Genomic DNA, 16172 nt, shown 5'->3' with positions numbered 1-16172 from the left:
ACATCCGTGTCATTTCATTTGAGAGAGAGAGAGAGAGAGAGAGAGAGAGAGAGAGAGAGAGTCACCTGAGAAGCTGCTATTAAGAAATGGGCAGAGGGCCTGAACAGACATTTTTCCAAATATGACATACAGATGGCCAACAGACATATGAAAAGATGTTCAACATCACCCATCACTAGGGAAGCACAAATCAAAACCACAATGAAAGAAGAGCCTGGAAGGTTCAGTCAGTAGAGCATGCGACTCTTGATCCCGGGGTTGCAAGTTTGAGGCCCATGTTGGGGGAGAGTCTACTTAAAAAAATTAATTAAATTATGGGGTGCCTGGGTGGCTCAGTCAGTTGAGCATCCGGCTTCGGCTCAGGTCATGATCTCAGTTTGTGAGTTTGAGCCCCGTGTCGGGCTCTGTGCTGACTGCTCAGAGCCTGAAGCCTGTTTCAGATTCTGTGTCTCCCTCCTCTCTGCTCCTCCCGTGCTCGTGCTCTCTCTCTGTCTCTCTCTCTCTCTCAAAAATAAATAAACATTAAAAAAATTTTTTTAATTAACTTAATTAAATTTTTAAAAAAACACAGTGAAACATCACCTTACACCAGTCCGAATGACTAGTCAAAAGGTAAAAAAAAAAAAAAAAAAAAAAAAAAAAAAGAGTGTTGGCGAGGATGTGGAGAAAAAGGAACCCTCGCACACTATTAGTGAGAACACTATTAGTGCGGCCACAGTGGAAAACAGAATGGAGGTTCCTGAAAAACTTAAAAATAGAACTACCATATGATCAAGTAACTCCACTGCTGGGTACTTACCCAAAGAAAACACTAATTCAAAAAGATATACGTACCCCTATGTTTATTGCAGCATTGTTTACAATAGCCAAGATACGGAAGCAACCCATGTGTCCACTGATAGGTAAATGGATAAAGAAGATGTGGTATATGAATACAATAGAATGTTACTCGACCATAAAAAAGAATGAGATTTTGCCATTTGCAACAATATGGATGGACGTAGAAGGTATAATGCTGAGTGAAATAAGTCAGTCAAAGAATGACAAGTAACCATATGATTTCACTCGTATGTGGAATTTAAGAAACAAGAAAACCGAATAAAACAGACTCTTAAATACAGAGAACAAACTGCTGGTTGTCATAGGGGAGGTGGGTGTAGGGATGGGTGAAATAGGTAAAGGGGTCTAAGTATATTTATCGTGATGAGCAACGAGTAATGTAGAGTTGTTGAATCACTGTATGGTACACCAGAAATTAATATAATGTTAGTTATGTATGTTAATTATGCTTCAATTAACAAAAAAAAAAAAAAGAGTCCCCTAAAAACTTGGTGCACCACTGACACTCTGTTACAGAGGACAGCTGCACAATAGTGAGATTAGATTATGTTATAATGTAAACATCTAAAAGAAATCCTTAAACTATTAATACTTTGTACTTCAGTAAGTTCCTAACAGAGCACTCTGAGGGAAAGACTTTGTAAGAATTCAAATATATGATGCAAGGCTCTAATTGAGATTTTTTTTTTTTTTTTTTTTTTAGTGGGGTGGTGGGAACCTATTATTTGAGTTCATATAGTTAACACCTGGGAAGACTTTCAAGATAATTAAGAAATAAGGACAGTTCATTAAATATAGTGTATAATAATCTAATTTATCCTAAGTTACAAACCTCCTAAAGAAATCTATTGTATCATTAAGTATACCCGTGATTCTACCCTACAGCATTTTTTCCAAAAGGGCTGAAGTTGGGTGACATTACACATCATCACCACTAGGTGGGATCTCAACTAGTGTGAGAATCACAAAGACCAACCACAGTAATGCAGTGCTAACTGGGAAGACAAATACTTCTCTCACTGGGCTTTGGAGGATCAAATTGTTTCCTTGGTGATGGCAAAAATTTATGTTTGGAGAGGACACCAAAAAGAAAGGGAAGACAAACAAGTGTTGCAGAACAAAATTAGAATCTAAGAGCATTCTCACCCAATAGGAGAGTGAAGAAGTAAGCTCAATGAAAGAGTAGTATAACTAGGGAGGAAAAACAAGCCCTACAAATCAAATACAAAGGGCAACTAAGATGTTGAAGCAAAAATAGCCTATTAGCCTATTGGTGTGACAAAACAACTATCCCTTTTACAATAAATAATTTAAAGATGCTTAATAGCAAACAGTCTTCAGATCTCCCATCATGAGGATGAATGGTGACTGATAAAAGATTCAAGGCAAATTCAGTAAAATGTAAAGGAATGAAGAGAGTAGCTATGAAGAACGGGTAAAATAATGGAAATTATGTTTAATCTAGAGAAGGGTTTCTGACTCAAACAATAGACTACTGTGCAAAGATTAAAAAAAAAAACAAAAAAAACCACACAACTGAAGTTTCATAAAGGATTTAGGAATACAGGAATCCCTCCGTCCAAAAGCAAGGTCCTTCCCTGAAACAGAAAGCTTCTGGAGAGAAGCCAGTATTTACATTTTCAAATCTAAGTATCAAATTGAGCCCCTGGGTGGAGAAGGTGGCCAGTAAATCCTCAGAGGCCTCTCTGGGTCTGTCGTCCAGGCTGACTGTATGCCAGGAGGGTACCACACACAACCAAGCTCTACAAAGGGACTCTACCCAGGCAAGGCCTGTGGGGCTCACGTCACTTTCTTCTTTAAGAGATAAAAGATGCTGAACTATATTATGACTTGCCAGGATATTTCAAAGTCACAGAAATTAAGAAGGAAGAAACAAACTCAGAAAACAGACATGCTACGGAGCAAGGCAACAACCCAAGAATAAAGAGGAAACACTAACATTGATTTCAAACCTTTTGCTTCTGTTTATATGATTAATGTTTCTAATGCAAAAATCTTAATCTTCTTTACTGATAATCTTTTAAACAGCACAACTTGTTCTGCAACTAAAAGGAAGCTCATGCAAAATTCAATAGCTCTGCCTGGTTTAGACTGGAGCTAGCAGGATATTCAAATCCTGAGAGGTCAGCTCAACCTACACAGTGCAGAATATTAGCTCAGCTTCTGAGTGCACCACTGCCAATTTCTTTTGATTTCTGTTTTATTTCATTTCCTTTGATGACGGAGCCCACACCTAACAAACACAGTGAATCTTATTAACACTAAAAATGTTCCTCCACCTCTCCTTCATCCTCACTCACTTCTCTCCCTCTTGGACCCGCCCTGTCTTCCACTAACAGGTTGGAAACCAGGGGCCGCAGCAGGATTTCCCTTGAACTAGCAGTACCTTTCAGGTGTCCTCACACAGCCTTTTCCCATGCACAAACAACGCTTTGTGGTGATTCAAACCAGGTCATTATTAACTCATCCACTAAGTGTGACATACCTTTTAGAAGGATCTTTCTGAAGACACAGGGAAAGTAATTTCCTAAAGGACTTGCCGTACTTTTTCATCATTTCCTTATCCTCTACTCCTGTTTCTAAAGTCGGTGGATCATTCTGCAAAGTCAACATTAACACCTGCAGCAGAAACAAACACCAAGACAGAATCTCAGTACAGCAATGGCTACAGTCTTTAATCTCTCACAAAGACCATCCTTGATTTAGGTACAAACATGCTTTTCCCAGGATTTTAACCTTCCAGAAAGTGTGTGCTAAAAGTATACATTTCCCTTTGCAAATCTGCTCAATGTGCCCTTTCACCTTTCTGTTATTCCATTGACAGAACTTACAAAATCTGTTCTGTGTGTTAAGAATGATCTCCCAAAGCGGCCAGGACAGAACTTCTGGGAACTGGCTCTCACACAGCCTGGAGGAGCACGTAGCTCCAGCACAGGGTTAGCGAGGGCCGGGGCTCTGGCTGGGAACGTGCGTGGGGGCGGGGGCCAGAGCAGCAGTTCATGTGCACAGGTCATTCATGAGTAAGGAACCGCCCCTACTCAAGGCTTCTATTAACACACTGCCAACCCTAAAAATAAATCCACACCATCCCAGAAGGTAACACATGATTTCCTTTTCTCTTTTCTTACTGAGAAAACCTACAGAATATTGCTTAAAGGCTTGGCCAAATTGAGACAGTAAGACACTGAAAGACAGCCAGAATACGAGTTACTAAAAACCATAACCAGAGAGCAAAAGGCCGCGCCGCTTTTGGAGGGGAACAAAACCAAATCAAAATACAGCTTCAAATCAAAAAGGTAAAAATTCCATTCGTTCCCACTAACATCATAATTACTTGCTTTAAAAAAGAATACAATTTATAGTAAACTATTGACCTATAAAAGGAATAAACCTCATTAATGCATAAATTAGCCTTAATTTATGCAAATGTTATACATGCCAAGACTCCTCTCAAACACTTTCAGATGTGTGAATACATGAAGGATTACAGTGACAGTTTATTGTTTGTGGAGGAAAACAGCAAACAGAAGAAAGTGGGAGAGTTCCAAAGTCCTAGCAGAGTCCCGCAGGACAGGATAGCAGGCTGGGATCAGCAATATGATTTTGGAGCTGGGTGGGAAACGTGAAGGAGTTGGGGAAGAAAGAAAACAATACGAAAAAATAATACAGAAAAACCGGATGGAAGAGCTGCTTTAGCACTCTTTCTCTGAAAGTTCATTTCAATTGTTTCCATCTCAACTTTACATTTTCTGCTAACAAAAGCAAGTATGTATGCACACACACACCCTAATCTTAAGTATGTTAAAAATAGGTATATAGACTGGGGTGCCTGGGTGGCTCAGTCGGTTAAGCGTCCAACTTCGGCTCAGGTCAGGATCTCATGGTTCACAAGTTCCAGCCTCGCATCTGGCTCTGTGCCGACGGCTCAGCCTGGAGCCTGCTTCGGATTCTGTGTCCCCCTCTCTCTCTGCCCCTGCCCCGCTCATGCTTGGTCTCTCTCTCTCTCTCTCTCTCCCTCTCAAAAATAAATAAAAACATTAAAATTGTTTTTTTTTAAATATGTATATAGAGAAAAGAGTAATGTAACTACACTAAAACCTTAACAGGGATTGTCTGTGGCTAATGAGATTATGAATGATTATTCTCTTTATTCTTGTTTGGACTGCCAAATTTTTTCCAGTAAGAATGTATTAACTTTTTAATCAGTAAAATTATTTAACCTTTTTTTATCCTCATTTTTTTTAAACCTAAATTTTTCCTGTATTTGCCTAGGAAAAAATTGAAACAAATACAGACGGTACTCTCTGTAAAATACTTTGATAATTTCCACTCAACTATTTCAGCCCCCAAATAAAATCTAATCGGGTAAATCAGCCCTGATTTACCATCTCAGAACTGAGTGAAATAATGATGTAGGCCAGTTAAGAGTAACAAAAGTCTGAAAACAGTATCCAGATGTAGGTTATTGTCTAATAACACTGGGCTCACTTATTTCAGATGAATCACCAACATGACAGTACGAGCACAGGGGTGAAATGTTACAGATCATTCCAAAAAAATTGAGGAAATCTATCCACAAAGATGGTATCACTATAATCTATTTTCGGATTTTCCTTGGGGGCCTAGGGTATTCTGCTATTAGAGGAGTAATGACCAGCATGTGTCACAGTTCTCAACCTCCACCCACCAATCTGATCACACTCTTCAGACAGCTCTGTGCTAAGAACGTAAAAGCAAGCTTCAAAGCTGGGAATTGTACCACTTTTGTCCTATTTTGTCCACTGAGAACATCAGACAACATTTAACTTGGCTGCATTCCTCCATTAATTCTCCTCAGGTCTAAGAGAAAAATGATTATGTTTAAAAGAATTACAGAACCTATTCCATTAAATCCTATTTCAAGCCCAACATATTATTTCCAATAGTAATTACTTTCATAGGAGGGTACTTGTGATAAGGCGCTGCTCCTGTAGCCAATTCAATGGCAGTTATTCCAAAACTCCACATGTCAGCCTTGAAGTCATAGCCTCTCACCTAAGAAAAGAACCAGGAAAAAACACAATTATACAACTGGAAGGTCACACATCATGAGGTCCACAGTATGTCAGGAGTCTACAGAATATATGTACAACTTCGATAATATCACTTTGCTAAGGCCCAGCAATCGGGAATTAAATCTGAGTTACATGATGCATTCTAGTAACATGATTGATTTGAATGAAATTTTAGTGTATTTAATGATACAAAAATATCACTTTTTTATTTTATATATATATATATATATATATATATATATATATATACATATATATATACACACACACACACACACACACACACACACACATTTTTTTTTTTTTACCTGTTCCATGACTTCAGGGGCCATCCAACACGGAGTGCCAACAAATGTTTTTCTTACTTTATTCCGGGTAACATCACCCCCTGTTGCTAAGAATGCACTTACCCCAAAATCTGTAAGAAAAAAAAAAATCACCCTTATTTTATGTAAGACATTATTGCTTACAAATTCTGGTTTTATAAACATCTCTTTTCCTGGTGAGCTTTCCAGTGATGATGACTTAATTGTTCCAAACACCATGAGCTCTCTCAGGGACCACCAACGCATCCTGCCATCCTACAGTTTAAACAACATCATCATGGGTCAGCAAGCCCACCAGTCCACAAGCTTAGCATACCAAATTGTATTTTCTATCAAAAAGGTATCAAAAGTCATAACTAATCATAAAGGATTACAGCAATAAAAATAATAACACATTCTTAATGGCCTAAATACAAAGGATCTCAGTTTTTAGCTGAAATCATGTATAAGAATAGCACTGGAAGCAGTAAAAATAGTATGTAAGGTAGTTTCCTTTTTTTTATTTTAATGTTTATTTATTTTTGAGAGAGAGAGAAACAGTGTGAGCAGGGGAAGGTACGGAGAGAGGGAGACACAGAATCTGAAGCAGGCTCCAGGCTCTGAGCTGTGAGCACAGAGCCCGATGCAGGGCTTGAACTCAGGAACCATGAGATCATGACCTGAGCTGAAGTCAGACACTTAAACTGACTGAGCCACCCAGGCGGCCCTGTGATGTAGTTTCTTTTTTTGTCTTTCTTTTACAATGATTACTTTCTAGCCTCTAATTCCACATCATCAATGTCTGGGGAGTGGCTTTTTTTTTTTTTTTTTTTTTTTTCTTAAGGTGGCTTGGGGGATGGGTGAAATAGGATTACGAGTTCACTTGTGATGAGCAGAGTAGTGTCTAGAACTGCTGAATCACTAAGTTGTCCACCTGAAACTAACGTAACACTGTATGTTAATTATAGCTCAATTAAAAATTAAGATAAAGGATAAATAACATTCATCTCCCACATTCTCATGACCTTGCTTAAAAGTGCTAACACCTTAGGCAAAATCGTAACGGCAAATCCACAAACCCAGGTACATAAAGCCAACATGCCCAGGTTTGTACATATGTAGCAATCAACACAAAGGAAAAGCTCGTCAGCAAAGACTGTTTTTTTCTTTCTTCCTATGTTTGGTTTCTGGATAATTTTCATAGGTATAGATACAATGGTTTGTAGAATGAAAAAACACTTTTCTTAACATCCATTACATACTAAAAATTCTTTTTGTGAGCAGATAAATTAGGCATACTGTATGGAAATACACACATGCATTTATGCAAAAAATGTTTGTATGTGACAAAAGAGAAAGGAATACCTGGTGATTATTAATGCATGCATTTCTGCTTAGATTTTTATTAAAAGTTCAAACTAGTTAATAAGTTCAAGTACCAACTACTCAGGGCTAGTACAGACCTACCAGGTAGAGCCAACTAAAGAACAGCTCAATAGTAAGCTGGTAAATAGTAATTTAAAAAGGTGATCAACACCTCAAAATGCCACAGCAGACTGTGTAGTTTGAGTCCCCGCCAATTCCTCTCGTTTAATTCTCCTTTGCTGGTCCCCTTTCATGACTACCAGGATGACAGCCATTTACCCAAGAGCAAAGTCCAGCACAAACCAAGGTGAAAATGTATTAGCATTTGCTTTAGGTCTTCAATATGAAGTTAGGGCAATAACACTATAACCAGTTCCCTGAGTTGAAATCTGTTGACTGTTTTACTTTACTTACATTTAAATTTACTCAACTCCCTAAAGGATTTCAACTACAAGTAAAAGGAATAAAAATTGACAAACGTGAGTCTTTGTTCCCACTGCTACACTCATGTTAATACTGAGCAGAAGTGTATTTTGAAAAGGCTAGATAATTTAATTTGCACGTATGTGCCAAACTAAAACTATTTGAATTCTTATATTTTGGTCAGAAAAATGAAGCCTTGTGAAAGCCTTTGTGAAAAGAAATCTCTAGAACCAGTAAGCCAGTCTCCTGTAGGTGGGAGGAAATACAATTCATGTTCTTACAGAAAAGCTAGGTGAATAAAACCATTTGTAAACATCTACTATATTCAGCTAGAGGAAAAGATAATATGATGAGCTTTGAAAAATATTAACTTCAAGTTAATTTATACTTCTGCAAAGTTCAACAATGAATCCAACATCCATTTCTTTTTAGTTTTTTTAATGTTTAGTTTTGAGAGAGAGAGAGTGAGAGCACATGCACATGAGCAGGGGAGGGGCAGAGAGAGAGGGACACACACAATCTGAAGCAGGCTCCAGGCCCTGAGCTGTCAGCACAGAGCCCAACATGGGGCTTAAACTCATGAGCCGTGAGATCATGACCTGAGCCAAAGTCAGATACTTAAACTCCTAAGCCACCCAGGTGCCCCTCAAACATTCCACTTCTATTAAAATAATTTTGTGGGGTGCCTGGATGGCTCAGTCGGTTAAGTGTCTGACTTTGGCTCAGGTCATGATCTCACGGTTCGTGAATTTGAGACCACCATCAGCTCTCTGCTGTCAGCACAGAGCCCACTTCGGATCCTCTGACCCCGTCTCTCTCTCTCTGCCCCTCCCCACTTGCACTCTCTCAAAAATAAATAAATATTTTTTAAAAATTAAAATCAAAATAAAATAATTTTGCGGGGCACCTGGGTGGTGGCTAATTCAGTTAAGCATCCAACTTTGGCTCAAGTCATGATCTCACGGTTCACGAGTTCAAGACCTGTATCAAGCTCTGTGCTGACAGCTCAGAGTTGGCTTCAGATCCTCTGTCCCCTCTCTCTGCCCCTCCCGGCTCAGCTCGCATGCTCTGTCTCAAAAATAAATAAACATTAAAAAAAATAATAAATTTGTAACAATGTAATACTAAGTACATATCATCTGTACTCTAAGGAAAAATATATTTTTTAATGCAGTTGCAGCAACCCTACACCCCAATCTCTCCTAGAAGATATAATCCATATAAAAATCCATAGTTAACATTAAATTTTTTTAATTCCTTAAAAATTCCATATGATTACATTAGACCTTTTTAAAGCTAGAAAAAAAGCTGAAAAAGATGCATAGGAGCAATTTATTACTGACAATACCCCTTCAATGTATCCTTCATGATTCACGTATTTATTCATAGGCTCCACTTAGAACACTCACTTTAAAGTCATAAACAGATGGCTAAATGTCTTTAATGCTCAGAACAAAAAATTCCAGAGGGAGAAAACGCCAATCCTAACATCTACTCACCCTTACGACTACAGAATAAATACACTGCCAATGTATATACAGAAAGATTTATATGTATTGAGAAACAACATTCTGACCAGAGTACATAGTGTGCCTGTGTAAAAAGGAAAGCCGGTATATTCCGACCAGACAGTGTACCTAGGACAGGGAGAACGAGGTGGTGAACCACTGCACTAAAAAGAGCCCTTGTTTTAGGAGAAGTCCGTCTATACAGCCAAGAAGAGTGCAACCAGACAGACGTGGGTCAGAAACCATAAACATCACTCCGGCGACACGGGATCACAGGCTACACATAGAGCTAGCCCGCCCATCTTCCTGCATCCAGAAATAACTGCATCCCAAACCAGAAAGGATGCTGTCATCCCAGGCACTAAAGGCTCTCTCACATCTCCTGAATCCACCCACCCCGCTCCTTCCGCACTGCTGCTGGGGCAGCCTGCTGAACCCCCACCATCGTCCTGCTTCCCAGGAGACTGGCACGCAGGCCTTTCTCTCCCCGACTTCTCCCTTGAAAGGCCCTCTGCTCCCTAGGAAAAAGTCAGAATCCCCGAGCACAGCATGCACATCGGACTTCCCTTTTCCTCTCCCACCTCAGCTGCCCCTTCTCCCAAATGCAGCCCTGAGGCTGGGCGCTGCTGAACCACTTACTGTTTATTCCCCAAATCCATCACCAGCCTTGCCCTCCACGACGCTGCCTGTGCGCCCAGGTACACTGTTCCTCCACTAAGTGCAGGGCCACCGGCAGGGGGCGTCCTGCTCATCCTTATTAATAATGGAAGCCTCTTGGGCATCCTGACTCCCTGTGCCTCGGAGCTCTTTCACAGCCCCTCGTGTTGGGGTGTGGTTAGTCTGATGCCCACCCAACACCTTTGCCTGATGTGTGGTGTACGATTAAGTAACTTTGGGAACTGTCTTATTTTGGTATATGTGAATGCTTAGCCCTGCGGCGGATCCCCCAGGTTTGGGGCATAGCCACCTAATTTGGAGAGTGGGCAGATCCTCCAGGAAACAGCACGGTCCTCACTGGCAGGGGCCAGGTGTCCCGGTAGTTAGGTTGCACGCCATGCTACTCCCCTACCCTGGGAGTTTGGCACACCCTGAATCTGGGCTTCTGGGTCTCTTTCCTTACCTGCCTTCTTGGTTATGCCTGTTTTTATATTACATTCATATTTATAATCATGAGGGAAACAAAGGCAAGAGAAATGTAGCTAAAATTAAATCTCCTTACAACTTGCAGACACCTGGGACATGCAGAGCGTGACCATCCTCAAGCAACTCAGGGCTACCTTACTTCCTTGATGTTTTTGCTTTATTAAAGACTAAGAATAACCTTATCTTAACAATAGCTAGCCCCTCAAAGTCCTGAAAGCCTGGCTTCCCAATTCCTTAGAGACTTAACGCTATCCCTAACCCCCACTAACTTAAAAGTATATTATCAGTCGCTCCTCACAACCCCAGTGCAGCTCTTTCTGTCCACAGGTCCTGTCCCTGTGCTTTAATAAAATCACCTTTTAGGGGTGCCTGGGTGGCTCAGTTAAGCACCCGACTTGAGCTCAGGTCATGATCTCGCAGTCCATGAGTTCAAGCCCCGCGTCAGGGTCTGTGCTGACAGCTCAGAATCTGGAGCCTGCTTCAGATTCTATGTCGCCCTCTCTCTTTGCCCCTCCCCTGCTTGCACTCTGTCTCTCTTTTCTGTCTCTCTCAAAAATAAACATTAAAAAAAATTTTTTTTAATAAAATCACCTTTTACATCAAAGACATCTCAAGAATTCTTTCTTAGCCATTTGCTCAAGAACCCTATCAATAACATGCTCCTGCTTCTCCTCACCATGTATAAATATGCTTTAAAATAATTGTCAAGTAAATCAATAGACGGACTATTCTCTGCCTTCAGACTGGGATGGGGAGATAAGCATTAACATGTTTACAGTGGAAGATACAAAATATAAGAAAGATATATTTCCTGACTTTAAGAATATTACCCCTGAGGAGAGGGAAGGCATGAAACAATTAACAACAACAATGCGCTGCTGTCTGTGTAGACACGGAGGAGCCAGGAGTGTTAAGAGCCATGGAAGACTCCACATCCACGGGGGCCTTGGACCTGGCCTTCAGGAAGAAGTTAAGACCTGGAGAGGCAAGCCGAAAAGGAAATGGCATTCCAGACAAAGAAGCAGCGTGAGCAAAGCACAAGTGTTGAGCCAAGAGGAAAAAGTGTCTGACAGCTGCAGGGGTCGAACACTCAAATACCTACAGGGGCCAGGCGGGAGTAAAGGAGGGAGGAGGGCCCTGCAAACCAACAGCACAATCCCAATGATTAAAGGGCACTTGATACTCAGTGTCAGCACAGGGGGACCCTAGGAAGTGCTGGCCCTCCCGAGGAGCCCATTCTCGGTGCCCTCCTACCCCAGCTCTAAAGTGGGCTGCTGCTATTCCACTGGAAAACAAAGTCACCTTAGAGGAATAGGGCCTGGTGTGGCCAAAGTCCCAATTTTCCCAGAGCAAGCCAAATATCGAGACCTTTACGCAAAAGCTCTCTTTTCTGTTGCCGACAACAAATGCATTTTAAAAAAATGACGCAAAATAAAGCAATTATGCCTCCCCGGCTTAGCCTGCAAAACTAATCTGGTAAGTTGTTACAATGCCTAAAATTTACCTAAAATACTTTCACATACACCATGCAACGTTATATTTATGAGACCCAAGTGGTCAACTGACACCCTGACCCAGAATGCCCAGTGCCAGAAGGTTCTGGTAGCATTTGATGAAGGATGCCAGAGGCAGCTGCTACAAGTATTTCAGTTATCTGTATCTAAGTATAGATAAGTACGAGCCAGGTGAATGCCCAAAAGGGGCTATTATTGGAGAATATTAATGCCAGTCACCTGTCGGTAGCCATGATGCATGTGAGAAACAGGCTCTCACTGACCAAAGTAAAGGCAGTCAGCACACAGAGAAGGGCTAAAATTTTAGCTATACTCCCCACTCTTGCGTGAATAAAAAGAATCCAGCCAGGCCCAAGAGTAAGCTAAATCCCTCCCCAGTTCTAGGTCTAGTTTGATTCTAGACTCCCAAGTACAGTGTGTAAGAAAACTGCATCTGTAATGTTGGCATGTCTGCTTCGAGTGAATTTTCCATTCACCTAGAAAGACAGCAGGAACTTCCTTGAGTGTGCAGAACAAATCTGTGAGGGATCTCTAGGGGCTTGTTTGCCAATGAATGGCAAAATTTGGTCTGAAACTCGATTTCCTTAAAACCTGGGAGTGGCGTTGCTGGTGAAAGGCCAAACGTAACCTGCCTCAAACATCTGTAACAGCTACGAATACCTGTAAGGAGGAACCTGAGTTGTGCATGAGAAACTGGCTCAGGTTAGTTCAACCCTTGGCGAGAGAATAATGGAATCAGCATCTGATGGTTCAGAGCTTCCTAAAATGTATCCAAAACGGGTGACGACGCATCAGATCCCTTCAGACCTGCAAGCGGCTCATGGGGGGGAAGGGGGGGGGGCTGGGGTAGTGGGAGTCACCACAGCTACAGGGAACCCCGGTAGCTCTTTATTCGAATCAGTCTCTTTTCCCACAGTATCTTGGTCTAGAAAAGCAGGGAAGCACAGAGACTGGAGGAGCCCAACCACAGTCTCCTCCCAGGTAAGAGAAGCTGAGCCCCGTCCGCTCAGCACCCTGGACTACTGCTGTGCTCTCTCTAGTCCAAGAGGAAATCTGGGAAAAGCAGTCATTTAGGGATGTTCAGGAGTAAAATCAACAGGCCCTATATCTGAAGAGAGACTCTGGAAATGGAAAGGATTAGACAAATTCTGAGGAAAATAGGAAGATTTAGTGGATATTGGAATTGAAAAAGAAGAAGGAACTAAAAAGATTAAATGACCTGGCAGAGACCACACAGCAAGTTATCGAGGGTCTGAATAAAATCCACAGCCCTTCACCCTTCACAGAGGAGTCATCCACTTAGCCTTGGTCTCCTATTCGAAAAAGTTCAGTGTAATTTTCTGTACTGAAAAGGAAACGCAAGACAGAATAATGGGGTTAATATTCCACAAATCTCGAGCTTGTGCCTGAGTGAAGATCAAGTTGTGATTACACAACATAGAAAAACTAGTTTGAGGTTCCCCGGTTATTCTGAAATGTCATATTTATGTCACCAAAAACAATTCCTTCCCGATTTGGTTTGATTCCCGGTTTTGGGTTTTGTCTTGTTTTCTCACAAGAGACTCTTGAGACTTTACTGGCAAAACTGAAGTGTACTTCTAAACACCCAGGAACGTTTTCAGGGCTGCCGGCATCCGGCTTTCCTGAGTCCCACAGGTTTCCTTAAAATGTTATGCCACCAATGTTGGATAAATAAAGAAGTATACAAAGAAGTACACTGAGATTCAAATTCTGCAAGCTAGGTAACAATAGGTATAAAACAGAAGCAAAAACTTTCTTAACAGAGGAGGCTACAGAAACTTGTTTGTGTGTCTTAGAAGGCGCGTGCGCACTCGAGCTGGGTAAAGGGGTAGAGGAAGAGAGAATCTTAAGCAGGCTCCACGCCTCAGTGCAGAGCCCAACACAGGGCTCGATCCTACAACCCTGGATCATGGCCTGAGCCGAAATCCAGAGTCAGATGCCCAACCGGCTGAGCCATCCAGGCGCCCTGAAAGCCGTTTCACTTTAAACAAAGTTCTTTTAATGTTTTTACAGGTGTGCCAGTAGTGCAGCACCCCACTGACATTCGGGAAGCAGGGGCTGTTCACAATAACCTCTAGCTGGTGTGGGTTTACAAGCCAGGGGGCTTGCAGAGTTCTGATTTAGGCACAACCCCGGCCTTCGAGCGAGAGCTAATGTGAGGAAATGTGATGTCAATTTAAACATCAATGTTACATGCCCTGAACAACATGAATAGAAAAAACATGTTAATGTGCCCAACATACAACACTCGATACGCAATTAAAGGTGTCATCTTCTGCTTGCTGGCAATTCCTAGGTGCCCTTTCCCCGCAGATTTTCTTGGTTAGAGAAGGAAAATACAGACCAGGGTAAGTAAAGGCTTTAGCATTTTCAGAATCAAATCTCACCTCTTCCAACTGAAATCCAGACCACTATTCTGTCCAGATTAATCTTCCTAAAACACAGTTCTGATCACAGCACACTCTGGTCAAAATCACTCTCCTGACCCGGCATCTGAAGAATAGCAAAGCCACCGCACACCCCACCCCAGCCGCACTTCCATCATGTATGTGGAAGCCAACAGACTTCCAGTATTGTTTCCTTCTGACTGATGTTCACCCAATTATCACATACTCTGGTACAGTGTTTTTAGCTTCACTGACCAAATCACTGTTTTCCAGTTTTTATTTTTTTAATGTGTAATTACCTTTAGCCTTTCTACCCATTTTTCTGTTTGTTGTAGTTTTGTTTATAAATTAAGTAGGAACAACTTTTCACTCCCCTGGAGCCTTGCCATCCTCAGAGTGTCATCAGATCTTGGGGCACCGCGAGCCAAGTCTGAATGGAAACAGGGAGAGCCATCCCCTCATGCCTGCCGGGGATCCCTGCAAACCTGGGCAGGAGAAAGCATGGTGCAGCGCTGACTTAGAGGTGACACCTCAAATTCTCTAGGTGGACACCGTATCTCTGGGTACCTGTGTTGTGCTCAGCAGAACTCAGCAAACCCAGAGCAAGGAGCAGAGCCCAGATCCCAGGAGGCCAAGTCAAGATGTGGCAAGACCTAGGACAGTGGCTCCCAACCGTCACTGGGCTCATTTCCTTCTTGAAACAGGAGCAGTTTTCTTACCATTCTAATAGTTTCAGTGCACCATGAATGTGAATACAACTACTAAGAGGCCAAATGTCTGGGCGCCTGGCTGGCTCAGTCAGGGGAGCTTGTGACCCTTGATCTCAGGGTTGTAGGTTCAAGCCCCAAGGTGGGTGAAGAGATTACTTTAAAAAAAAAGAAAAGAAAAGAAAAAAAGAGGCCAAATGACAACACACTTGGCATGGATATGTGGCCCCCACTCAGAGGCATATAGTAGAAGGTCTTGACAATTTCTAGTGAGTCTACACCAAAAATTCCTGAAACTAAAGGGAAGAGAAAACGCACCAAGGAAGGACACGGTGAGTACAAAGGAGTCACATTTCCACCCTCAGAAGGCACTCTGGAATCAAACAGGCCTGTGTGTGGTCCCAATTACACTCCCTGATAATTTACTTAACTTCTTTGAGCAATGGTTTCACAAGCTATAAAATGGGGAGTATAGAATAGATTCAAAAGATGTTCAATTAATAGTCCTTGTTGGCTGCCTACCCAACATCCATGCCCCTCCACTCTTCTCTATCAGAATCCTGCTTGTGTGTGTCAGGCCTCGGGGGATGGAATGTACTGCTCTAAGCCAACCACAGTGTTTGGCTCCTCTTACCAGTGAATGGTCTGAAGGTCTGCCCTAGTCTTGGCCCTGAGATCCAAGGGGCATACGGCGCAAGCTCTCGCAGAGAAATTCTTCACCTGTAGAAGAACCTTGTACATGAGGCTCCTTTACTGCTCACTCCCCAGCCTGTTTAGGACACTATCAGGTGAGGGTGAGATGCTCGGAGTGAGCACCCCATACAGACATGTTCTGGCCGACATACTGAGATGCAGAACAGAGAGCAGGATGGAGCAAGACCTCT

The 16172-nt window shown here is 41.9% G+C and overlaps 1 protein-coding gene across 2 annotated transcripts in view; it reads right to left on the bottom strand.

Moving 5' to 3' along the window:
• Positions 1-16172, bottom strand: part of STK39 (serine/threonine kinase 39) — a 310507-nt gene that overhangs the window by 198718 nt on the left and 95617 nt on the right. For both annotated transcript variants that reach the window (XM_019458489.2, XM_019458511.2), the window contains exons 6-8: positions 6224-6333; positions 5794-5895; positions 3347-3480 (exon numbers count right to left, since the gene is read on the bottom strand). In XM_019458489.2, coding sequence (XP_019314034.1) covers positions 3347-3480; positions 5794-5895; positions 6224-6333 — 346 coding nt within the window. The remainder of the gene's footprint in view (positions 1-3346; positions 3481-5793; positions 5896-6223; positions 6334-16172) is intronic.

The sequence above is a fragment of the Panthera pardus genome, unplaced genomic scaffold, assembly GCF_024362965.1.
Source record: "Panthera pardus isolate Hobbes unplaced genomic scaffold, ASM2436296v1 HiC_scaffold_10, whole genome shotgun sequence".
NCBI classification, from domain to species: Eukaryota; Metazoa; Chordata; class Mammalia; order Carnivora; family Felidae; genus Panthera; species Panthera pardus.
Note: the sequence above shows the minus strand (reverse complement) of the source record. Positions and strands in the feature narration are given on the sequence as shown.